Raw genomic sequence first — 25,770 nt, 5'->3', positions numbered from 1 at the left:
AAAAATGGACTTGTAAATACTCACTGTGGTACAGACTCCCAAGACGCAATTGAGATTAATGTCTTTGATCTCAGTTTTAGTTTTAATTTGCGATGTAGTGTATCACCAGTGTATATTGGAACAATATTTGCTGCCCAACCCTCTTAAATCTTGGCTTGAAATGTGTTTTGTTCTGGTTCATTCTGCTGTTCTGCTGTTGGCTCAATCCCATAATCTGATTTTACTGGTGTAGTCCTGATGCAGGTTTTCAACCCAAAGGGTTGACAGTTCCTTTCCCCCCACAGATGCTGCTTGAACCATTGAGTTCCTCCAGCAGATTGTTTGTTGCTCCAGCCAAGTATGTGTTCAAAGCACAAGTAGAAATAAACGATGTGGCCTTGACCATAGTGTAACCCTCACCCTGTTCCGATGCTGAAGATGGAGGTTGCAGCAGGCATGAAATTTCAATAAAGACATTCATACTAGGCAAATATTAAGACAATCTCTTAATGGTGGGTTTGCCTGGAAGAACACCTTTAACTAAATAAATCTGGACTACTATTTAAGTACTCCACAAGCGAACCTCAACTCTTCAGTTAAGGCTCATTACAGGGTATGGGTTACTTGAGACACGTCATATAACAGTACAGCATAGGAACAGGCCCTTTGGCCTACCATGTCTGCGCTGACCATGATATAAATCTAACTAACCCCACCTGCTTCCACATGGTCTGTATCCCTCATTTTGGTGAGCTGAAAGGCTAAACTTTAAGCTTTGATGGACTGTGGTAAAATGCCTCCTTTTTTCTGCCATTTTTAGTATGCTGGAAACCAGGACAGAAGGTTTTCAGTCCAATGGTACGTCATTTTGCTTTGGGGAAAAGTCGTCAAGGTAAACAGCCCAGCATAATTTCCCACTTATATCTTTGGAGGTGGAGTGTACTTTTAAACTTCACACTCTGTCGATTGTACAATCATATTTGCCTGCCAGCGTTAAAATGAGAGCAAAATAATACCAATTTCCTGATCTTCTCCTTTCCCCGTGACCCCCCACCTGACTTCCCCAACCACAGTACAATAATTTTCTCAGCACTGCACTTTTTCAGTGAGAGCATCTTGTATAGAAAGCCAAGATAAACACTATGTGCGCACAAATTACTGTGATGCAGGTTGCGTACATGTAAAACATAAAGCTATCTTTCCCTCGTAATGTACGAGCCAAGTTTTTCTCATAACTGCCTGCCTGTATGAAGAACTATATATAAACTTTCTGATTTGTTTGATGTAGATATTTGCCTGCATTTGATGAGTTAGGTGTCGACAAGGTCATTAATTTCTACACAGATATGATGCATTTCCTCTGTGGTAGGTTCTCTTTAGAAACTGTCCTGTAACTTAATTTGGAATGATTGAAAACAAATTCAAATAGCTGGCTATTAAAGAATTAGGCAATCTTCCAACTAAGTAAAAGCAACAGTGATATAACATCAGTAGACTACTTGCAGTATTGTTCAACATGAACCAAAAGATACCCATTATGTAGCATAAAATGTATTATGCAACATATTATGAATGCCTTTGACTTTACTACTGGATAATTGAAATTCAATTGATTTTTATTTGTCTCTGTTTTGGGGTTTTGGTATTGCTTGGAATTAAATTTACAGATTTGTTTCCTGTTCTATGAAAATTATAAATGAACATCCTTCCTGTTATAAACATTGACAAGTGTAACGTCATAAGCATTTCATAAGAACATAGAACAGTACAGCACAGAACAGACCTTTCAGCCCACAATATTGTGCCGACATAGCTAATCCCTCCTACCTACAGAATGCCCATATCCCTTTATTTTCCTCTCATTCATTTGCTCATTCAAGCCCCTCTTAAAAGCCCCCAATGAATTTGCCTCCACCACTCTATCAGGCAACACATTCCAGGTATCCATCACTCTCTCAGTAAAAAACATACCCCTCACGTCTGTTCTGAACTAATCCCTCTCACCTTAAATGCATGCCCAAGTGTATGGACAAGTGTAACAAAGTGCAACTTTGCCTGGGAATTAGTTGTAATAAAAAGATATGGAACTCAGCAATTACAGTATTAATGAAGTCTGTAAGCTTTGGAATGAAAAGCCGAGTTATAGACAATGGAGGCAATGTCAGTAAAGAATAATGGAACTGGACCAGGAAGACAGCCTGCCACAGAATTAAATCAAGAGAAAAAATCCAAAAAGAGATACAGAATCAGAAAATACTACTATGCTTAAATAGTGATGGAACGCAGCACACTGAATTAAGATATTACATTCTTGTGCATCAAATGGTCTGGTGTGGAGCATTGTAATAGGGAGGTAAAGGAGAGGGCTGCATAGAGAGGCAGATGGGGCTGACTTGAACCAGTTCAGACTGACCCCAACCACGAATTGCTAGGTCCAGTGACCTATGGTAACCCCATGCTTGGATACTACGTAACAACCAACCCATAGCCTCCAGGAAGGACAGCTGACCATTGTACATCAAAGGAAAAAGCAGAAATGCATCTGGCCTAAATGATGCGTTGGCCATTGAGGCTTGATGTAGTAAATCAAGTGCCTTGCTCTTGATATCCACTAAACATGTGTGGTAGAGATGGGGGGAGGGGGGGCAGGTTGGGGGGTTGGGGGGGTTTGCAGGGTAGGTATTAAATTGTATACCGCTGGAAACTGTGGATCAGTGACAATTCATTCCAGGACGAGTGACTCCCCTGTCGACGTCAACTTGTAATAAAGGAAGTTTATTCTGAAGGTAAACCCCGCACTCTGTGTGAATTTTTCTGTCTACAGGCACCATCAATTAAATTAACTTTGCAATGGCAAGGAGAAATGAACAAAAATGAAGAGGAAACTTAAAAATAATTAACAAGATTTTGGGTCACTTAATTTCAAAGGACCAAAATGAACTCAAGATTTTGCATTTCAATTTATGAAATTAATTTAATAAAGTTACTATATCAATTGTAGAATTAATAAAATAAAGTGACAGTTTACAATAATTGAAAGCAGCCTCACATTGGCATAATAGGCTAATTGGAAATGAACTTCAAGCCATGAAGGTGAAAGAACATATTTCTGCTATGCACGTCACATTGTCACAAGTTTACTGCCAGTAATTTTTATGTTGAAATGCAGTCATTGTTGGAATGTAGATAAAGATGACAGTCAATTTGTAGAATGAATGGTCCCATAAGTAGAAATGAATAAACAATCCAGCTAATTTAACTTAATGTAATTGATTCAGAAACAAATATTGGTCTGAACATCAAAAATTATAAATAAAAGTAGGAGTCGACCATAGAATTACACAGCACATAAACATGCCCTTTCAGTCCACCTCATTTGTACTGACTGTAATGCCTACTGTATCTACACTAATCCCATTTGACTGCATTAGACCTATACAACTCCACAAGTTTTCTATCTAAATACTTGCCCAAACACTTTTTAAACATTATATTTGCTTCTGCCTCTACCACCTCCTCTGGCAGCTCATTACAGATAAACACTACCCTGTGTGAAACACATACCCTTCAGACCTCCTGAAAATTTCTCCCCTCTCACTTTAAACCTGTACTCTCAGGTTCTATATCCACCTGCCCTGGGAAAAAGACTGACTATCTATCCTATTTATGTCCTTCATAATTTTATAAAACTCAATAAGGTCACACCGCTGCAGCTAGAATAAACTCAGCCTATCCAATCTCTCCTTATAACTACAGTTCGCCATTCCAGACAATATCTGAGAGAATCTCTTCCGCCCTCTCTATTGCTACCACATCCTTCCTTTAGCATAGTAATCAGAAACGTACACAATACTCCATGGGTCTAACCAACCTTCTGTACAGCTGCAACATGACGTCCCAACTCTTCTCCTCAATCTCTTGGTTTATGAAAACAAGCATGGCAAATGCCTTCTTCACTGCTCTATCCACCTGTGTCACCACTTTCAAGGAGCTATGGACCTGTACCCAAAGGCCACACTGAAAATCAATGCGCTCAAGGTCCCTGCTATTCACTTCATATGTCCTACCAGAATTCGACTTTCAAAGTGCATCATCTCACACTTTTCTGAATTAAATTCCATCTGCCACCTCTCCACCCAACCCTCCAGCAGATCCTTGTCCTACTGTATCCTTAGATGACTTTCTTCTTCGGCTTCTACAACTCCAACAATTTTCAGGTCATCTACAAACTTACCAATCAGACCACCTACATTCTCATCCAAGTTGTTTATGTATATAAAACGTTGTTTATGTATACAAAAAAAAGCACACATCTACCCCCACCCTCTGCCTCTCATCACCGTCAATTTTAGATTCAGTTTGCCAACATGCCTCAGATTCCTTGAGCCTTAACCTTCTGGACCAGCCTGCCATGCAGGAACTTGTCAAAAGCCTTACTGAAGTCCATGTAAACCACGTCTCCTGCTCTGTCTTCATCAATTTTCTCCATGAGCTCCTCAAAAAACTCAATCAAATTTGTGAGACATGATCTCCCTTGCTGGCTCCTCCTAATCAGTGCCTGTCTTTCTAGGTAAACATAAATCCTGTCCCTCAAAATCTTCTCCAACAACTTTCCTCTCACTGATGAAAGAAAAGGCTCACCGACCTGCAGTTTCCAGGCTTATCCCTACTGCCCTCTTTGAATAGGGGACAACATTAGCTATCCTCCAGTCTTCTGGTACCTTACCCAAGGCTAATGAAGATGCTAAAATTTCTATCAGAGCTCCAGTAATCTCCTCCCTTGCTTCCCTTATCATCGCTGGAAAAGATCCCATCAGATCCTGGGGATTTACCCACCCTAATGTGCGACAATATCTCTAACACTTCCTTCTTCCTGATACAGATATGCTGCAGAATATTAGCAATCCCCTCTCCATCATATCCTTCTCTCTGATGATAAATATTCATTTAGGACCTTGCTCATGTCCTTTGATTCCACACGTAATAATCCTAGTCAATATCTAGACAGTCAGCCCTTTTTTGCTTGCTCCACCATTCAGCAAAAACATGGTTGATCTTTTATCACACAACAACGTTTCATTACTAACCCTACGCCCCTCTATCAATCAAACATCTGTGCAACACGAATGTGTAACTGAATTTAGTTGATGTTCCAGTGCGCAATGTGAGTGGTTAGATGCTACTGTTTGTATCTGGACACTTCTGTGAATAAATGGACTACACGGACAGAGGACCCAGAAGCCATTTCCCTCTCTGGTGGAGTGTTAAGATAGCATCATGGTTGTTACTGGGACTGGTATCAGATGTCTAAACTATTGGTCTGGAGTCATAGAGCAATACAGCATGGATACAGGCCCTTCAGCCCAACCAGTCCATGCCGACCACGGTGTCCACCCAGCTAGTCCCAGTTTCCTGCGTTCGGCCCGTATCTCTCCAAGCCCCGCCCCTCCATGTACCTATCCAAGAGCTTCTTAAATGATATGATTGTGCCTGCCTCAACCACTTCCTCTGGCAGGTGCAGGAGATTGCAGATGCTGGAATACGGAGCAACAAACAATGTGCTGGAGGAACTCAGTGGCTCATGCAGCATCTGTGGGAGGAAAGGAACTGTCACATCCCGAGCTCCCAGTTGCAGACCATTTCAACTCCCCTTCCCATTCCCCCACTGACCTTTTCATCCTTGGCCTTCTCCACTGTCAGGATGAAGCCCAACACAAACTGGAGGAGCAACACCTTATCCACCTGGATAGTCTACAACCCAGAGGCATGAATATTGAGTTTTCCAAATTTAGGTCCCCACCCCACTCCACCCCCATTTTCTTTTATTTCCCCCCTCCCCACCCCCCTTTCCTCCTAATCCTCAGGTCCTTTCATTTTGTCTCCCTTCTCACCCTCCTCTTAGCCTCCCTTCACCTGTCTTCGTCCCCTTCCCCCTCCCAGCTCCATCCACCCACTTCACACACAGGTTTCCCCCCCCCCCCCCATCTGGTTCTAACTGTCGTTCACCTCCCCCCTAATGATTCCCATTCTCACCTCCTTTACTTACCTGAATCCAGCTCTGGTAGCACTTTGTGTTCCTGCTTATCTCCCTCCAGCAGCTGTCTCCCATCTTCACCCTCCCCTCCCCCCCCCCCACCTTGCTCCATCTGTTTTATTTTCTTTTTCGTCTCTCTCGCTTTGTCTGCCTCCATCTATCGTCCACCTGCCACAGTCTTCCAACCTCAGCCCCACTCACTTCCCCTACCTGGCACTACCTGCCTGTCATCTTACACCCCTCCTCAGTCCACCAATCACCTCAGAATCCTTTCTTGCCACTCCCTTTCTCCTCTCTACACTGGCCACCTCGCCCCTCCACTCTCAGTCCTGATGCAGGGTTTCGACCCGAAATGTCGACAGTTCCTTTCTTCCCACAGATGCTGCCCGACCCCCCCCCCCCCACGAATTCCTCCAACACAGTTTGTTGCTTCACTTCCTCTGGTAGCTCATTCCATGTACTCACCACCCTCTGCGTGAAGAAGTTGCTCCTCAGGTCCCTTTTAAATCTTTCTCCTCTCATTCTAAATCTATGCCCCTTAGTTTTGGACTCCACTACCCTAGGGAAAAGACTATTACCTTCCACCTTATCTACCCCTCTCGTAATTTTAAACACTTCTTTCAGGTCACACCTCATTATCCTACGTTCCAAGGAATAAAGACCGAGTCTGGCCAACCTCTCCCTATAACTCAGGCCCGCTAGCCCTGGCAATATCCTCATAAATCTTTTCTGCACTCCTTCCAGTTTAACCATGTCTTTGCTATAACAGGGTGACCAAAACTGTACAAAGTGTACACAAGTTTGAATCCCACCATGCCACTGGGTGAATTTGGAATTAAATAATTCAAGTACTTAAATGAATCCAACATTTGAGGAAAATAAGCTCCTATCAGTAATGACGATTGTGAAATTACTGCACTATCATAAAAACTCATCTAATTCACTTATGTCCTTATGGGAAGGTAGTCTGATCCCTTGTCTGGTCTCACCTACATGTGATGGCAGACCACAAAGTGACTAATTGTGGATCACTGAAATGACCCAGAGCAATTCGGGTCGGCAATGAAATCTAACTTTGCCTATGATGCCCGTATCCTGTGAAGGAATAAAAAAAGATCCATTTTGCAACACAGGAACATAACTGAATATCCAGACCAATGACAATTAAAATGAAGACAAACAGCTTTTTGTAGTAGGCGGTTTACAGCAGACAGGTTTTCCAATTCTGTTTTTGTTTAATATTTTAACCTCTAATGTGATTGCGACATTTTATCTTCGGAAATTAGGTTTTAGCACAAAGTATGTACAAGATAATCCAATGACAGTCAAATAATGAGAATTGTATAGGTTCCTGTAATATCCTGGATAACAATAAATATGACAATAGTGCCTTTGACTTCTGGTCATGATATGCAGCTAGTTTGATCTATGCAGCTATTTTCACAACTTTTGACTTTGTAATCATATCTCAATCCAATCAACCAAAAACGAAGGTATTTGCATAAATAGCAAGCTTCACCATATGGTATTTGGATTACTAGTCCTTGATGATATGAGCACTTGAATCAGGATCTTCACAGGAAACAAATTATGCACCACATCATCAGGTCCTAATCTTGAGCCTGAGTGATTATGGTATCTGAAATGTAAAGGCTTTGAAAATGAGTCATGACAGAATTTGGTTGATTTTTTAGGAACTAGATGCTTTCAGACTATAGGCAACTGCGTACTTCAGTTCCATCACTGATTTACTAAATGCTGGAAGATAATGGGCCAGATTGCTTTACCAGCTGGCAGCAGGTCCATGGAAAATGGTTGCCCATCCGGAGTGCACACATCACCACTTTCTGGATCTCAGTGCCTTCTGAAATTCTCAATGTGCTGGACGTCAAATGTAGTCCAGGGTTGATTCTGTAACTTACCTAGCTGAGGGACCAGATATAATTTGTAACCAATTCCTCAGCATTCTGGCAGCTGTACTTGCTATATCCAACACAGACTGTGAATGGGGGTTGCTATCCATTTAAAAAAATGTTCATCTGTTTTGTTTATAAATTTTTTTAGTTCATAATATACGTCTTAATGAATTTATTAGTTTAATGAGTTTCAGATAAATTTCTGCTTTAATTTTTGTGATGCTTAAAAAAATGTATTTGAATCAATTTCAATAGTTTTCAAACATCTGTTTATCAGCTCGTTCTGTCAGTGGCTGTCAGGGCAATGCTAGGGGCAGAGCTTCAGGAGGCGATAAGTGACCTTTCCTTGCGATTGTTCTGCTCACAGGGTGATCATGCAACAAAGCCCTAGAGGGGCTATGGGAAGCTCATAACTGCAAGAGGAAGTATGACTGCAGGGCTGGTTCAAGGGGCAAGTGCAGGTGGTGCATCAAACCAAACACCATCTGTCCAAACAACACACCTTCACACTGTAAGCATTTTCCACCTAACATGCAACCAAGTTGAATTAATTTACACTCAATTACTAATTATGTTTCTGCTCAAGTTCTTCCTACTCTTATACAAATAGTTTATATCGTTGATTCATGTCACTGCAGCTCAGTAACAAACAGGCACTTGTCAGATGCATGGACAGTCATTCTGCATTGTTTCTGATGTAGTCAAGATTTATTCAAATAAAATTCAGCTAATTCACAGAATAAGAAATAATGCATCTCATGAGTTTCACTGCTAGTGCCAAGCTGATGTAATCAAATCACAGATTTCCTGTGGTGTGCCCTGTATGTATCCTTCTGATTTCTCAGTGGTGATCTTTTCTTGCGTCATTAAAGGTAAATTGAATAGAAATAGCTGTTAAGAATTTGGAGCAGCGATTTGTTCTGCCACAGCTGTGTACATACATTACAGGAAAAATGAGCTGAGCAGACAAAGATTCATATGTTTGTGTGGCTTATCAATACAATTAGAGCTGGATATCAGTAAATGTATGTCTTCAAATTGGTTGCTTTCTCAATCTAACAAGACACTATTAGAGCCACCAGAAATGCGCTCTCCCTTGGGTTGAGTGTTCTTGAATAAAAGTCTCCGTATATTAATTGTACAGTGTCCTTCATGCTCAGGTAGTCTGTTGGCACACATGAAAAAAAACACCATACAGATGGTCATCACCCATTTAAATGTATTCCTTTGAGGATATCAACGAATGTTGAAGAATCTGTGGCATCTTCATTTGCTAGTGGTTCATAACATTTTCATCTATTAATTTCATTGATTTTTATGCATACATTTCCTCAGAACTTAAGTTGCAATATAACAACAAAATGGCAAACAACTAATAGAAGAGACAACTGCAGGAAATAAAGGGACAACCTGTGTTCTTGAAAAACTCTGAGATTGCTTAGAACATTGTGACATAAACGTGGGGCGAAGTATCTTCCACTGGCAACATTAAGTCTACCAGCACTATCGACACTGATGGTGAGTTGTCCAATATATATTTATCTTTTGGTAGTTAAAAAACACAAGTAAAGAAGTCATACCTCAGAGAACCGTTGTACATCCTGGGTCAAAGTTCCTACCCTACGCCAATGAAAATGTTTGAGGAACTTGACGACTGCAGGATTGACTGCATTGTCTGATGGAACTGTTCGGAAGAAATAGGGGTACTTCTTCTTATCGGCTAGGACTGGTGTAGTTGCAGCAAAGGAGAGCTGTAAGAAATATTAAGATATTGTCAATAATTCAAAAGGAGGCATCTTCCCATTGTATAGACATTACTGCAGGAAACCACATTTTCAGAAACTCAGATCCTATAAATTACTGACCAGCAAAGATATTCCGAAGGGACAAATTTAATTCACTGAAATTATCAAACTATAAAAATACATTTTCTCCTCAAAGTATGTGCACTTAAAACAAACACCTTTGATTTTTAGGAAAACCTATGTTGTACAATTCCCAAGTTTTCTTTCCTTCATGAAAAAGAACAAAGAAAGCTCAAGAAAAAATGAAACTACTCAAATCATCAAGCAAACTCATTGTACCATGGTATGAACTCTGCACCCACCACTCCACTGGGGAGGTACTTCAATATACAGCAGCTCTGCACTATGTGATTTCATCTTTAAGTTGTCTTTCGTTCTTTTTCTATTCATTTTTTTTCCTCTTCACATCTCTACAAAATATTGAGGGGAAGATTTTCCCTTCGGGTTCTCCAAGTCAACAAACACACCCCTGGAGAAACAGCAAAGAGTTGTTTTTTTTTTCCCAACCATTTACAATCTCTTACGAAGTTCCGATGGGAGATCAAAAGAAGCCTTAATATCTTGCCATGTGACCATTCTTCACAAGTAGGTTTTGATAAAAAAAAAGGTAAAGATTATTCAATCATGAAGAGTATTACAGTCTAGCTCATTTGTGTTCTCCGCTCTTACTTATTCATTCAAGGGACAGGGGGTTCACTGGCAAGGATAGCATACATTACTATTCCTATTTATCCCTAGACTGAGCAGTTTTCTGGAAATTAAGAGGCAACCAATCGGTCGTGGGCCTGGAGTCATACAAAGCTTAGACTGGCTAAGAATAGGTGATTTCCTTTCCTGAAGGACTTCAATGAACTGCATGGGTTTATTTATGATAATCCAGCTGTTTCATGGTTCAAGTCCATCCATTACAACTGCTATATCAAATAATGCACGGTACCTTCCATCAAACCCATTCTGGGATGATTTTGTACTAAAGAAAATTTTTTGCATCTGCCTCATTTCCTGTTAACAAAACTCACGTTTACCCAGATACATGATTTTGATATGGAAGCAAATTTCCAGGTTTTAAGCAGATATGATTTTAATATTGGACCATAAATTTATGAGGGGGAATGATTACTAAGGCTCCACGTTCTGCCCTGTTTAGGTAACAGCTGAGTGGTGAAATAATATACCAAGTACTGAAGGGAGTAGGGAGCCTGCCGTTATCAATGCTGTGGCTGAAATACTTGTCTGTAATGTTACATAGCATTTTACAGCACCTATTAGTCAAAATGTAATGAAGAGCTACTGCGAAAAAAAAAGTTAAGAAAATGTCAGCATCAATTTAAGAGTCGCAATCATCTACTTCAAAATTACAAACTAAAGAACTAGCAGTCAGTGAACATACATCAACATTCTGATAAGAACTCTCAGAAGGGATAGATGGCTACCTGTTGAAAAATGTAAGTGAATTCAAAAAGCCCTAGAGTTACTAGGACCGTAGGACTGGGACAGGTTAGTTGTTCAAAAGACTGATCAAACATTTGTGAAGTGCAAGTCAGAGCCAACAATGTAAAAAGTGCTTCAAGTCAAGGGGCTTTTTCTTCTTATGAAAACTTGAGCTTGCTCCGTCTGTTTTTGTTGTGTTCATAATGTCCTGGGAAAAATGAATTTTCCTGAAGCACTCCTAATGCTGTTGTTCCTTGGAAGGACCAGTTTAAAAAAACATATCTTCAGAAAATCAGTTAGATCTTTCGGAAGATTTGCATTTTATCACGTGGAGATGTCACTTACTGTTGATAGTGAATTGCCATTGGCTATAAATCAGGTCTGGCCTCCATCTCCCCATGCTTTTATTGTGCCCTTCAATTTTGACAAGGAATACCAGTCATATTGAGCCACTTCCCTCAATTAAGTAGTTTCCTCCTATTGCAATTGTTCATACATTTAACAAAAACTTTTCAGGGAATAAATGTGTTTTATTTTTCATTGTAGACAAGTACTCTGCTTAGCCCTAATCCACAGAGTGCTGATTCATCACAGCGTCTTGGTCCTTCAATCTGAACACTTACAGGTAGCATTCATGTGTACTTTAAAAAAAACACCTACTCAGGCCCTGTGAGCTGGAGACTCGGATGTCGGGAAACTGGCACGAACCCCAGCTCTCTCCGTTCCTGTCCGCTGCTGTGTCAGGAACCTGGCGTGAACTACTGACCATGTCTGCCATTCCTACAGCAATGAATCGCTCACAGTTTGATGTGGAGAGGCCACCTGTGAGGCTGGTGCTGGACAGGTCAGGGACGGGGGAAGAGGTGGGGTAACATTGCAGCTGCTCAGCACTGAGATACGAGCTCAGTCAGTGCGGGCCTCTGTTGGGAACTGGCAGCACCATAGAGAAAATCCCTGTGCTGGGAAGAGCTATGCAGGCAAACAAAGAGGGGAAAGACAGCAATCTCCATCGCATCCAATGTGAGGTGATGAGAGAGGCTGGAGGATCCAGGTGATCTGTCAACACATGGGGCAGGTGCTGCCAGCCCCAAGCTGTGACCTGCACTCACTACGTCAACCAGGGTGCACCCCTGGGCCCCACATCCCACTGCTGAGCAGCTGCCTCACTCACCCAGACTGCAAATCACAAGCCCACACAGGCAGCCTCTCCACAGGAGACAGTGGCATTTCATTGCTATGGAGGTGCCAGCAGAGGGCAGAGGGCAGAGATTTGCACCAAGTTCTTCACACAGCAGTGGGGAAGACAGGGGTTTGCACCAAGCTCCAGTACAATAGTGTATCTCTAGATGCATAATGCTTTAATGACACTGATTTCATTCGCATCCCAAATGCTAAACAAAGTGCAAGTGTATTAGCATTAAATTAGAGTCTTTTTTTTGGATGTCTTGTATGGTGGAAGAATGCTGAAAATTCTGGAAAAAATGGCAGCAAACCTTAATGATAATTTACAGTCACTTTCTCAACTTGATATAACGTAATGTGTCAAGGATTTTGAATAGAACTGTCTCTCATAATTCCTATTGAAAACAGTTACTTTAAATCTGAACTCCTGAACAATTTATTTCTGTGCCTCCCTAGGCATTCTCCAATGCAATCAGTAAGGTAAATTGCTTGCTTTTTGCCCATTAATGATATAGATTCTTGGAATACAAGGCAGTAAGGGGGATACTCTAATCATATACTGTTGCAACATCAAGAATTTAACTTAAACCCGAGGCAGCTGTCTTTCAGTGCTGCAAGGTTGTTTTGAATCAGGAAAAATGAGCTAGTTCCACAAAGATTAAATAGCTCTGCCACAGTTCTTCAGCTAACCAATCAAAGGCTACCAATTAGTTTATTTAAATACTGGTTTATAGATTTACTTGCCTACCAAGTAAAACTGAAAGCACCTTCCTTCAGCATGAGTACAAGTTTTTTTTTCAGATTTGCACACAGCTCTTGGGCACTCTGAAAAATGCAGTTCTCCATTCCAGTCACTTTTAAAAAAAAGATTGCCATGTTGTGAACTTTGATGTGCATTTTAACTCTATTGGCCTTGGCTGAAGAACAAAGATGATTTCCTCCAAGGGTTGTATCATTTAAACCTTTCCTGCCATGTACTGTAGTAACTAAGCTTTGGGAGTATGACCCTATGAAGACTTTTCTTTCCTGACCTTACAAAAAGAGAAATACATGTGCACTAAAGGGGAAGTTGTATTACAGCATCCAAAGAAATATGTTTTGACAGTCAAGGAGACTATCAGTTTTTGTTTCTGTTGTGAGAAATGTGAAAACATGACACAACGCAAAATGATAACATCCTGCAATTTTACATTTGGATACAAACTGCTTCATTTAAAAATCTTGTCTTTCTAAGGACATGGAGACAAAGAATAGGTGATTTAACCCCTCAAGAAAGTTTCAGATAAATTATGGCTGAACTCCTCCAACCACTGTGATTTGGTATCCTTACTGCTCTATCCAGCTCAAAACTGAAATTTTCAATTGACCATCCTCAAAAACATCTTTTGAGGGAGGGTTCCACTTATGACTGTGTGAGTGTTTCGAAACATCATTCGTAATTGGAATAGGTTGAATTTTAATTTGATGGCAAATTGTTCCTCAATCCATCACCAGAGGAAATAATGTGTTTCTGTCCATCCTATCAATTTTTTACTCATCGCAAGCAATTGAATTTGATCCCTCTTTCACATTCTATAGTTGAAGGAATTAAAGGCTGAACAAAACAATAAGTTATTGTAATTAATTTTCAATTTAACCCTCAAGGCCATCATCCGGTGTGATGCCCAGAAATGAAGTGGGCTCCAACTAGAGCCATGAACGGCTGCAATAGTACTTCCACTCTTTGTGTTTCAGCTCCTCTGTGACAAACATCAACATTCCAATGGTTCTTTATGTGGTTGTCCAATAGTTTTTTTCATTAAACTCTGCATTTTGATCCCACAGTTCCTTGCTTTTCATTTTGTTTTTAGAAAATAAGTCTGATCGACTTTCTTAGATCCCAAGAGGATCAGGATATGTACAAGTCTTACATTTCAACAAATACTACTTTGAACACTTCCCACTGTTCAACGTGTAATTTCATCCATTGATAATATTACTCAGTTTACTATAGTCATTTCTTTCCTCATTCTTCTAAAGGATGTCTTGGTCATGCAAAGGAATTTGGTTTAAATCTTCGCCTCTTCCTTTTCAATTTAAAAACTAAACGTACTGAACTTGGGGTTCCCATGTTGTTAGATTCCTGTCTAATTTCGGCTCATTTCTTACACTAGATCTAAAATACCCTGCTCATGATCCAACTACATATAGTTTCAGAAAAAGATCTTGAATATTGTTAAGAGGTTTGTAACCTTTGGGGATTAAACTGTTTCACTTAATGTGAAAATTAATGTTTGCTATTATTACAATTCTATTTTTGCAACAAGCTTCTCTAATCCTTGTGTTTATGCATTCAGATTCTTCCCCACTGCTACCAGGTCATTTGTGAATGGATTTGCACAAAAGACTCGCAATCTATCGAGAGGGAGTTTTTATTGTCTGCTTACTTTTACTGACATCCCTCTTGCTAAAGGTGTGATAAACCTTCATTAACATTGCTGCCTCTTCCTTCTCTAATTGCCTGATCATTTCAGGCAACATAATTCTTTTTCCCGTTTATGCTCAATCTATAGCTAGGTTTCAGTGATGATCACTACAGAAACCCTTTATGTGCAATTATCTTTTTTTTAAATCCCTTTTCTTTGATTCCTCATATTATTCACAAATGCATGTAATTGTCTTCTCTGAGCATTGGAACCCATGCTGCTCTTCTGCCTTGATGCTGTTTTCATCACACTTTTAACTGATCACATTTTAGAACTATAGAACAATACAGCACAATACAGGCCCTTTGGCCCACCATATTGTGCCAACCTTCAAACCACACCTAAGACTATCTATCCCCTTCCTCCCACATATCCCTCTATTTTAAATTCCTCCATATGCTTATCTAACAACCTCTTGAACTTGACCAACATTTCAGCCTCCACCACCACCCCAGGCAGCGCATTCCATGCACCAACCAGTCTCTGGGTGAAAAACCTCCCTCTGACATCTTCCTTGAACTTCACACCCATTACCTTAAAGCCATGCCCTCTTGTATTGAGCATTGGTGCCCTGGGAAAGAGGCGCTGGCTGTCTACTCTATCTATTCCTCTTAATATTTTGTATACCTCTATCATGTCTCCCCTCATCCTCCTCCTCTCCAATGAGAACAGCCTTAGCTCCTTTAGTCTCTCCTCATAATCCATACTCTCTAATCCAGGCAGCATCCTGGTAAATCTCCTCTGCACCCTTTCCAACGCCTCCACATCCTTCTTATAATGAGGCGACCAGAATTGGACACAGTACTCTAAGTGTCGTCTAACCAGAGTTTTGTTAAGCTGCAACATTACTTCGCAGCTCTTAAACTCGATCCCTCGACTTATGAGAGCTAACATCCCATAAGCTTTCTTAACTACCCTATCCACCTGTAAGGCAACTTTCAGTGATCTGTGGAAATGAACCCCCAGATCCCTCTGCTCCTCCACACTCCCCAGAATCCTGCCATTAACCTTGTACTCCTCCTTGGAGTTTGTCCTTCCAAAGTGTACCACCTCACACTTCTCCAGATTGAACTCCATCTGCCACTTGTCAGCCCAGCTCTGCATCCTACCAATATCCCTCTGTAAGCTTTGACAGCCCTCCACACTGTCCACAATACCACCGATCTTTGTGTCGTCTGCAAACTTGCTAACCCACCTTCCACCCCCTCATCTAAGTCATTAATAAATATCACAAAAAGTAGAGGTCCCAGAACCGATCCCTGTGGGACACCACTAGTCACAGCCCTCCAATCCGAATGCACTCCATCCACCACAACCCTCTGCTTTCTACAGGCAAGCCAATTCTGAATCCACATGGCCAAGCCTCCCTGGATCCCTTGGCCTCTGACCTTCTGAAGAAGACTACCATGTGGAATCTTGTCAAACGCCTTACTTGTCAAACACCATGTAGACCACACCTACTGCACTACCCTCATCAATCTTCCTGGTCACCTCCTCAAAGAACCCTATCAGGCTTGTGAGGCAAGATCTTCCCTTCACAAAGCCATGCTGGCTGTCCCTAATTAGTCCATGATTCTCTAAATACTCATAGATCCTATCTCTTAGAATCCTTTCCAACAGCTTACCCACCACAGACGTGAGGTTCACTGGTCTGTAATTCCCTGGACTATCCCTACTACCTTTTTCGAATAAGAGGACAACATTTGCCACTCTCCAATCCTCCGGTACTATTCCTGTGGACAACGGGGACTCAAAGATCCTAGCCAACAGTTCAGCAATCTCCTCTCTCGCCTCACGAAGAAGCCTGGGGAATATTCCGTCAGGCCCCGGGGACTTATCTGTCCTAATATTTTCTAACAGCTCCAACACATCCTCTCTCTTGATAGCTACATGCTGTAGAACATTACCCTTACCAACACTGTCCTCAGCATCATCAAGACCCCTCTCCTTGGTGAATACTGAAGAGAAGCATTCATTGAGAACCTCAGCCACTTCCACAGCTTCCAGGCACATCTTCCCACCTTTGTCTCTAATCGGATCTACCTTTACTCTAGCCATCCTTCTGCTCTTCACGTACGAGAAAAACTCGTAGCTTAACAGTTTAATTGTTTTTGTTTACTACAGTTATGCTTTATTTTCCATTTATTTTATTATTATTTTCTATATTTATTTTTAGCACTAATCTGTTCAGATCATTATTTGCAATCTAGATTTGTGCTTCATTCTTAAAACAATCTTTAGATTAGGCTATTACAAGATTAACATTTCTGCCCTCCTTTATCCCCCTTTATTAGTTAAGTATCTTTTTACAATGCTGAAGAGCATGCAAAGGAGATTCACCAGGATGTCGCCTGGATTGGAGGACTTTAGTCATGGGGAGAGAGTGGATAGATTAAGCTTGTTTTCCCTGCAACAAAGGAGGCTGAGGGGGTGACTTAATTGAGGTACAGTATATAAAAGTATGAGTTGCAGAGATGGAGCAGATAGTCAAGATCTTTTTCCTACAGGAGGGGAATGAAAAATAAGAAGTTATAGTGTCAGGGAGCAGGGAAGGAATTTTAAAGGGGATTTGAGGGGTACGTGACTGACATCTGGAACATGTTGCCAGAAGAGATGGTGGAATCAGAAACAATTACTAGGTTAAAGAGACATTTAGACAGAGACTTAAATTGGCAGGGCATAGAAGGATCCAGTCCTAATGCGGACATACGGGATTAGCGTGAGCAAAAAGGTAGCATGGATGCGGTAAGCCAAAGGTCCTTTTTCAATGTTGTACAACTCTATGACACATTACAGGTGTAAGCACTGAGGAAGAGTTAGCAGAAATCCAGCAGCTTCCTCACTCGTGCACTCGCCTGCAGGCATACTGTGCTGATAAATCATTGCACTCAAGCATGTCCTGTTTGGAATCAGAATCAGGTTTATTATCACTGTCTTATATGGCATAAAATTTGTTGTTTTGCGGCAGCAATACAGTGCACAGACTTAAAATTACCATAAATTACAAAGTAAATAAATAGTGCAAAAAAAAGGAATAACGAGGTAGTGTTCATGGACTGTTCAGAAATCTGATGGCAGAGGGAAAGAAGCTGTTTATGAACCATTGAGTGTGGGTCTTCAGGCTCCTGTACCTCCTCCCTGATGGTAGTAATGAGAAGAGGGCATGTCCCAGATGGTGAGGGTCCTTAGTGATGGATGCCGCCTTCTTGAGGCACTGCCTCTTGAAGATGTCCTCGATGGTGGAGAGGGCTGTGCCCGTGATGGAGCTGGCTGAGTCTACAACCCTCTGCAGGCTCTTGAGATCCTGCACATTGGAGCCTCCGTACCAGGCAGTGATGCAACAAGTCAGAATGCTCTGCACTGTACATCTGTAGAAATTTGCAAGTGTCTTTGGTGACATACCAAATCTCCTCAAACTCCTAATGAAGTAAAGCCACTGGCATGCCTACTTCGTGATACACATACAACCTCTACAAATCCACATTATTGATCTTCGTTGACAATAAATGAACATACTTGAGCAGACAGTTAAGGTTCTTACTTTATGGTTTTCAGTTTGTTCAATTTGGGCATTTCAAAGCCTCTCGTCAAGGGTACCAACCAAGGTAGTTCTACAAAATCAACTCTCTCTGCTCTTTCAGTTAAAATTTTCTATCTTCTTTTATTTCACCTTTGATACTCTACTGTTTGCGTTTGCTTTTCTTTTCTGTCATCCTTTGAAGTCTCTTTTATTTCTATTGGATTTTTTCCTTCCCTTCACTGCCTCTTGAGCTGCCACAGATTAAGAGCCCAGACAACAACATAGGATTCAGATGGGTCTCTTAAGCTGTGAGGATCTTAACTTTGAAAAAAGAACCAAAGGATATGGGAAATTGACGAAGTGGATAACTGTTATTTGGAAATCTCTTAACTGTTTCAGACAGAAGCAATAAAATTGTTTGATAGTGAAGAGTATTAATTTTGATATGCAGTGCGACATTGATGGAAAGAAAAAAGCATGGAACGCTGCAGAGGCTGGTGAACTAAATTAAATAAAGAACATGCTGAAGACTACACAGCAAGTCAGGCAATATCTGTGGTGAGAGATAACACTTCACATCAAAGGCCAGAAAAAGTTATGGACAAAACAGTGCAAGGACAGGGGAAAATGGGAAAAGAACTAAATGCCTTTAAGAGACGTTCAGACAGACACTTAAATGGGCAAGACATAGAAGGATACAGTCCAAATGCAGGCAAGTGGGATGAGTGTAGATGGGCAAAAAGGTTGGCATAGACATAGTGGCCAAAAGGCCTGTTTCTGTGCCATACAGCTCGATGACTCAATGACAAAAAGAGAAAGCCAGCAACAGAATTGAACGTAGGAGAGAGTAAACAACAAAATGGGTGACAGCAAAAGGCAAAAGAGGGATAAGGGGCAAGGAAAGAATCAAAAGATATCTCACTGTGAGGTGTAAAACAGAGCATCAGAGTCATTATCTTAAACTGCTGAATTCAATGGCAGGTCTGTGGAGGGACTGATACGCCTGGTCAACAAGAGGTTCCATTCCTCAAACTTCCATTGAGCTTCATTTGAAAAGCATAGCAAAAACTTGGGGTCACAGATAGCAAAGGACGGGTAGTGTTCTGCAAAGCTCTTTTCCACACTGCATTTACTTTCCCCAAGGTAAGGAGATTACATCATTGGCAACAAATATATTGAAGGGACAAGAAACAGTTGGCCTTAAATGTTTAGTGGTCTGGAGTGTGGAGAGAGGATGTAAAAGGGCAGGCTTTGCATCTTCTATATTTGCATTAGGATGGTTCTGTGGGAAGGGGAAATGTAGGATAATAGGATTAGTGTTTGTAGTAGAATAAACAAAGTTCTGGTGGACTGAAACAACCCAATAGGATGCTGAATGAAGGAATAATATTTAGTAACATGATACTGGAGATGTCAGAAATGGCAAAGAATAAAAGGTTGAATATTGAGGCTGATCAATTGAAGGAGTATATCCGAGGAACCGTTAGTTATGGTAAAGAGACTGCTACAGCAGTTAACTAGTGTGAAAAGGGGCATGGTTAGGACATGTGCGAGAGAGATGGAAGAACTAAGATAACAGAAAGGAGTCCTCACAGTAAGTATAGTGGGTGGAAGTACAGCCAAAGTAACATTCTTCTCATATCAAAAAATGGTCAATGAGAGTCAAAACACTGCCTGGAATTGTTTAGAAATCAAGGGAACTATCTATTTCTCTTTTTACATTATCCTCAAAGTCAGATTCTTTTACGTCTATGTGGTAATCACTTTTTTTTGTTTTCCACAGAATCATTACAGCTATCAACAGGATTCCCAGTGGGAATTCTGTGACCTAAGATAATGGTGAAAAAGAGAAGACCACCAGTCTGGGTTGAGTAGTAATTGCTAGGGTAACGGTGTAGCACACAACTGCATAATCAAGCTGAGAATACATTGCCCGGCTCGTTAATTTTTGCTTGATGAAGCTTCCCCTCCAAGGGTGGCTTTTGACAGAAGGTCAAGTACCACAGGTAAACACAATGGCATATCTAACTGCTCTGCTGGATAATTCTAAAAAATTCTGCAATCACAGCTTTCATTCTCTACAAGACATTCTCCAAAAGTCAACACGTAAACTTATCAACAGTCTGCAAACCTGAGCAGCAGCATTTGTCCAGACAGCACTAGGCCGATGTAAAGGCATTGTTGCATTGGCATAATTAAGGGAAGTTGCCATCATATGTTCTGTGCCAGCAGAGAACCAGATTGCTGAGCTGTGCCATATTCTGTAAAGTTAGCTGATGCTAACTCTAAGGGAACTGATACCAGTGATGATGCCAAACAGCTAGAGCCTCAAGCTGCCACAGACTCCTTTTCCTTTCTCATATTGTGACTTCTCAATCTTTGTACCAACATAGTAGAGACTATATATGGTGAAGGTGCCTTTTACCTTTCAAAAAATATGCCCCCTGTGAAAACATTTCTCTAACTGTTCCCACCACTTTAAATTTCACAACCATGCAGATTTCCATTCTCCTTTCCTCAACACTCCCACAGGAAAACTCACTTCAATCTGCACATCTATATTTGGATAGGATTGGCATCAATTTTTAACCTTTTGGGCATAACTTACCTTCAGTCCCAATTAACATCAGATGTTCAAATTTGCTGAATGGATGGGGTGATGTTACTGCCTCCCCAGTGTTTCTGGTCTGCACATCATAGCAGAACCTGGTAAGTTGATTACTTGTTTGAATAAAATACACACAACCATACTTCCAACTTGAGAGCCATTCAAGTTCAGATTAACTGTATTTCAAAGTTGTACATATCCCTATGTTTCTGAAACTAACAGAAATTTAAGGTAACTAAAATTGCTGTTAAATCTAAGGATTCTTTTGCATAGGCATTTGATCGAGAAGTTTGTTTTTCCACAAAGTACCTTTGTGTACTTTGACTGCCCTCTCATCCTGGGGTCAGAATTGAAGACTTACAAAGTAAACAATGTAAATGCATCTTATACCATTGTTTATGATATTGCTGGTGTGCAACTCAGAAAAATAATGAGAACTTTACAAGAATCAAAACCATGCTTTATCTGATATGGAAGTACAAAAATGGACAAAGGTTATATTCTGATGATGTCTGGATAAACAAGTTCCTCACTTATCAATTTTAAGACTTTGATATACAAGAGCATTATGATTGTTATCATTCATGGTGACAGATTCATCTTCTTCCTTTAGTTTCTCTCCTATCTAGCATCGATCCCCACCATCCGGAGCCACACTATCTTTGCGCAGCTACCATCGGGCAGAAGGTACAGAAGCCTGAAGTCCCACACCACCAGGTTCAAGAACAGCTACTTCCCTTCAATCATTCAGTTCTTCAACCAACCACCAAAACCCTAGTCACTACAGTTTAGCAACACTGTGACCACTTTGAACTAAAATGGACTGTTTTGTTTTGGTTTTAATTGTGTTCTTTCTTGAAAACACTGTGTATAATTTATGGTCAATTTATGTTTTTCTTGTGAATGTTGCTTATGTGATGCTATATGCCTGTGATGCTGCTGCAGGTAAGCTTTTAATTGCATCTGTGCATTCATGTACTTGTGTGTATGATAATAACCTTGACTTTGACTTTACCTATCTTCTTGCCCTTTCTGAACTTATTGTGTCCAAGGAACCTCCACTTCAGTCTCTCTCACATCTCTTCCTGAGACACAACATTGTTGGCCAAAGGGCCTGTTCCTGTGCTGTACTATTCTATGTTCTAAACCATTGACTACCCAATTCCTTTTCCTGGCTCCAGTGAAAGCCAATGTTTCTACAGCTTCTTTTTCCTCAAGTACTGTCCAATTCTCCATCAAACTAACCCTTGACCTCTCTGGCCTTGCAGGCAAACCACCTCCTACCTTATTTATCTGTGCCACAATGAAAAAGTGACATGAAATCTCTTCCCCCATTTCCTCTAATTATTTAAATTCTCCTCATATACCCTCTGTTTAAAATGAGGCTGACTGAGGTCTGTACCTGCTGCAGCAACATTCACTCACCCAAAGGGAAATAGAAGAGCCTTTAAAAAGCTTCATGACAAGGTCACTTACAAAGAAATTCACTTCTTTTCAAAAGAGCATGGAAAGAATGTTCACAGTTATTTTGTACGCTGTTCTAAATACGAATAGTTGGAAGACACTTATATGGTATAACACAACATAATTGGGTAATGTTTATAACAAAATAAAAAAGAACAACTCCATTCAGCCAAATATTATATTTTTGTTTTAAGTGAGTAACTACAGAGCTTGTGTATCAAATAGCGATGTTCATGTATTAACACATCTTTATACATTGTGTATCTCAATAAACATATTAACGTAACCCATAAGTAGGATGTATACCTGTGATAAAAATCTAACTTGAGCACAAGTTTTGTGAAGAGTGATTAGCTGCTCCAAATAACTCTCTTCTGGGCCTTGATGAGACAGTAAATTGCCCACTCGAAGCCTGGGGTTTGGGGGTGGGAGAAGAGAATTAGCAGAATCTAAATGTCTGCAGGCAACAAGCTGGAGTGCATGATTAACCAGCTATGCTGGCAATTCATAGCCTGTTAGATGGAGCAGACATATTCTGTTGTATTGTGCTATAAATGGTAGGGTGCAAGGGTGAGAGGGTTGTGGAGAAGAAGAAAACTGTTCATTCCATTGGAGGTAATAGTTCAAAAAAAATCCAATCATGGAGCACTCCATCAGTACTGTGCTCAACTGTCAGCCTAAATAATGCACTGAAGCTTTGGAAAGGAACTCAAAGCCACAAACTTCTTATTAGGAGGTACAGCAGTTACAAAGCTGATACTTTTAGAAGAAAACAACTTGACAAGTAATTATTTAAATGTTTGGTTCATATTTTGATTGGACTTTCCCTGATGACTAAGGATGGCTGGTATTGAGCAGTGAAGAGAGCCAAAAAGCATTGGGACATTTGCTTAAGGCAGCATGATGAGACAAAGTTTAGAAGTGTGATAAAACAGTGAAGAGGGTAGTAATAGATTGCAAGAGGATGCAGGCTGGCAGAATGGGCAGATGGAGATTAATACAGAAAGAATCAGATTAAATGGCACATCCCAGAGGGATCTGTGTACAAATGTCATGAATCTTCAAAAGTGGCAGGCCGTTATGAGACAGTGGTTAGAAAAGCATATGGGCTCTTGGAATTCAAAAGTAGAGGCACAGAGCATAAGAGCAAAGTAGTTATGATCAATTTGTACAAAACACTGCTTAGGATCCATATGAACAGTTGTATTCACTTCTGGTTGCCAAATTTTAGGAGGAATGCGAAGGTCCTAAAGAGTGTACATGAAAGGATTTACTAGTTGGCTTCTAGACATGAGGGATTTCAGCTATAAATATTAGGAGAAGCTAGATTGTTCTCCTTCAAGGAAAGAAGGTTAAAGGGAGATTTTAATCAAGGTGCACAAGATCATGACTGATTTAGATAGGGTAAATAGAGAGAAGCTGTAAATAGAGGCTATCCAAGGACCCGAAATTGAAGTGGACAGATTTTGGGCAATAGGTACAATGACAAGATAAGATATTTATTTTTTTTTAGTCACATGTACATCGAAACACACAGTGAAATACATCTTTTTGAGTTACTGGGAATGTGCTGGGGGCAGCCAGCAAGTGTCGCCACTCTTCCGGCGCCAATATAGCATGCCCACAGTTCCTAACCTCTACGTCTTTGAATGTGGGAGGAAACTGGAGCACTTGGAGGAAACCCATGCATACACGGGGAGAACGTACAAACTCCTTACTGACATTTTTTTTAAACATAGAGTAGTTAGGATCCAGAATACATTGCCTGGATGGATGTTTAAAAATAAACATTTCCTTCAAAAAGAAATTCGATGGGGTCAAGAGCAAGTATAACTTGTAGGGCTGTGGGGAAAATGAAGGAAATAGATTCATGGAGTTATACAGCACAGAAACAGGCCCTTTGGCCCAGCATGCCCATGCTGACCAAGATGCATATCTAAGCTAATCTCATTTGCCTGCTTTTGGCTTATATCCCTCAAAATCTTTCCTATCCATTTACCTGCACAAATGCCTTTCAAACATTGTAATTGCATCCACCTCTACCACTTCCTCTGGCAGCTCATTCCACGCACTCGCCACCCTCTGTGTGAAAAACTTGCCCATGATGTCCTTTTTAAATTGTCCCCTCTTCAGCTAGGAAATGGAACAAACGGGATTACTCTGCTTGGAGTTGAAATACTCAGTACGCTGAAAGGCTTCCTCCTGTGTCACAAGAACACAATGATTCTACAATGGCTCCTGCCAGTTCAGACAACATTTGTATCTGGGAAGTCCTGGCTAAAGATTCATTGAGCGGAATCAGAAGGTGGGGAGTCAACCCCTGAGGACCTGCAGCTAGTGCACAAGTTTAATGTTCTCTCAGTCATGGTCAAGGCTATTGAATGCCACAACTGACCAACTGCATCACGAATCTCAGCCAACATTCAAGTTGTTGCATACCCATCGCATAGTTATCCACAATCAGAACCATTATCTTACAGTTATATGCTTCAACATGTTATGCACTATTTCAAACTGAAAATCCACAACACACAGCCTGTGCACGCAGGCAGCTCTGCAACACGTCAGCTGTGTCACCCAAAAAGATTATACAACACTTGCTGATGCACTTTCGTGCTCTTTGCAGGAAGTGACAACCAGAGGCAGCGGGATACAGTCGGATGGGGAAAAGAACACCTGTATATGCTCCAACTCTTGTGGAAGAAACAGTGATGTTCCTTAAGGGAGGATTCATTGTTGAGACCAGGATCACCAACAGGGCTAGAGCCATTGAAGCTGAAAGTATCCAAGAAATTCTCTCATTCCACTTCTACCTCATTGGGAAGCTATTGACCACTGAGGTATGCACTTCTTGCTTTCTGTTCACCAACACCCTACACATGTCACTGTTGCTTTCATTTACCCAAGAACTACAAACTGCAAAAGCAATAGAGGAAGAATGTGAAGAAAGTGAAGATGTTTCGCCATTCAATTTCACCGCTGCTACCCACTCAGATACCAACACTGTACAAAATTTAGAGTAACATTAGGTGCCACCTTGGGCAGGGGAATGGTCACACAGGTGGCAGCTTAACAGATCAGAGCCATCTTTAGGTTTGTAGTTGTGGTTGTATTATATCTGGTATAGATGACTGCCACAGATTCGTTTTTGTGCATTTCTGTAATGCGGTCATCATTCCAAAATGTCCTTAGACATCGCCCTTTAATTTGTTGGTGTTTTGGTGATCATGGCCAGGGCCAATGCAGTTCTTACTTCCCATGGCAGCCAAGGATGTATCCTGCCTGGGCCTGGCGATTTCTCAACTTTAAATGCAGCTGATTTTGCTAGGATCTCCCCATTATCAATTTTTAGTTCATTTCGAATCA

At 40.9% G+C, this 25,770-nt stretch overlaps 1 protein-coding gene across 2 annotated transcripts in view; it reads right to left on the bottom strand.

Moving 5' to 3' along the window:
• The window catches only part of gabbr2 (gamma-aminobutyric acid (GABA) B receptor, 2), a 692,216-nt gene that overhangs the window by 266,555 nt on the left and 399,891 nt on the right, over positions 1-25,770 (bottom strand). For both annotated transcript variants that reach the window (XM_052016888.1, XM_052016889.1), the window contains one exon: positions 9,510-9,680. In XM_052016888.1, the coding sequence (XP_051872848.1) occupies positions 9,510-9,680 (171 nt within the window). The remainder of the gene's footprint in view (positions 1-9,509; positions 9,681-25,770) is intronic.

This window comes from Pristis pectinata, chromosome 5, assembly GCF_009764475.1.
Source record: "Pristis pectinata isolate sPriPec2 chromosome 5, sPriPec2.1.pri, whole genome shotgun sequence".
Lineage (NCBI taxonomy): Eukaryota > Metazoa > Chordata > Chondrichthyes > Rhinopristiformes > Pristidae > Pristis > Pristis pectinata.
This window is presented reverse-complemented; position numbering and strand designations above follow the sequence as displayed.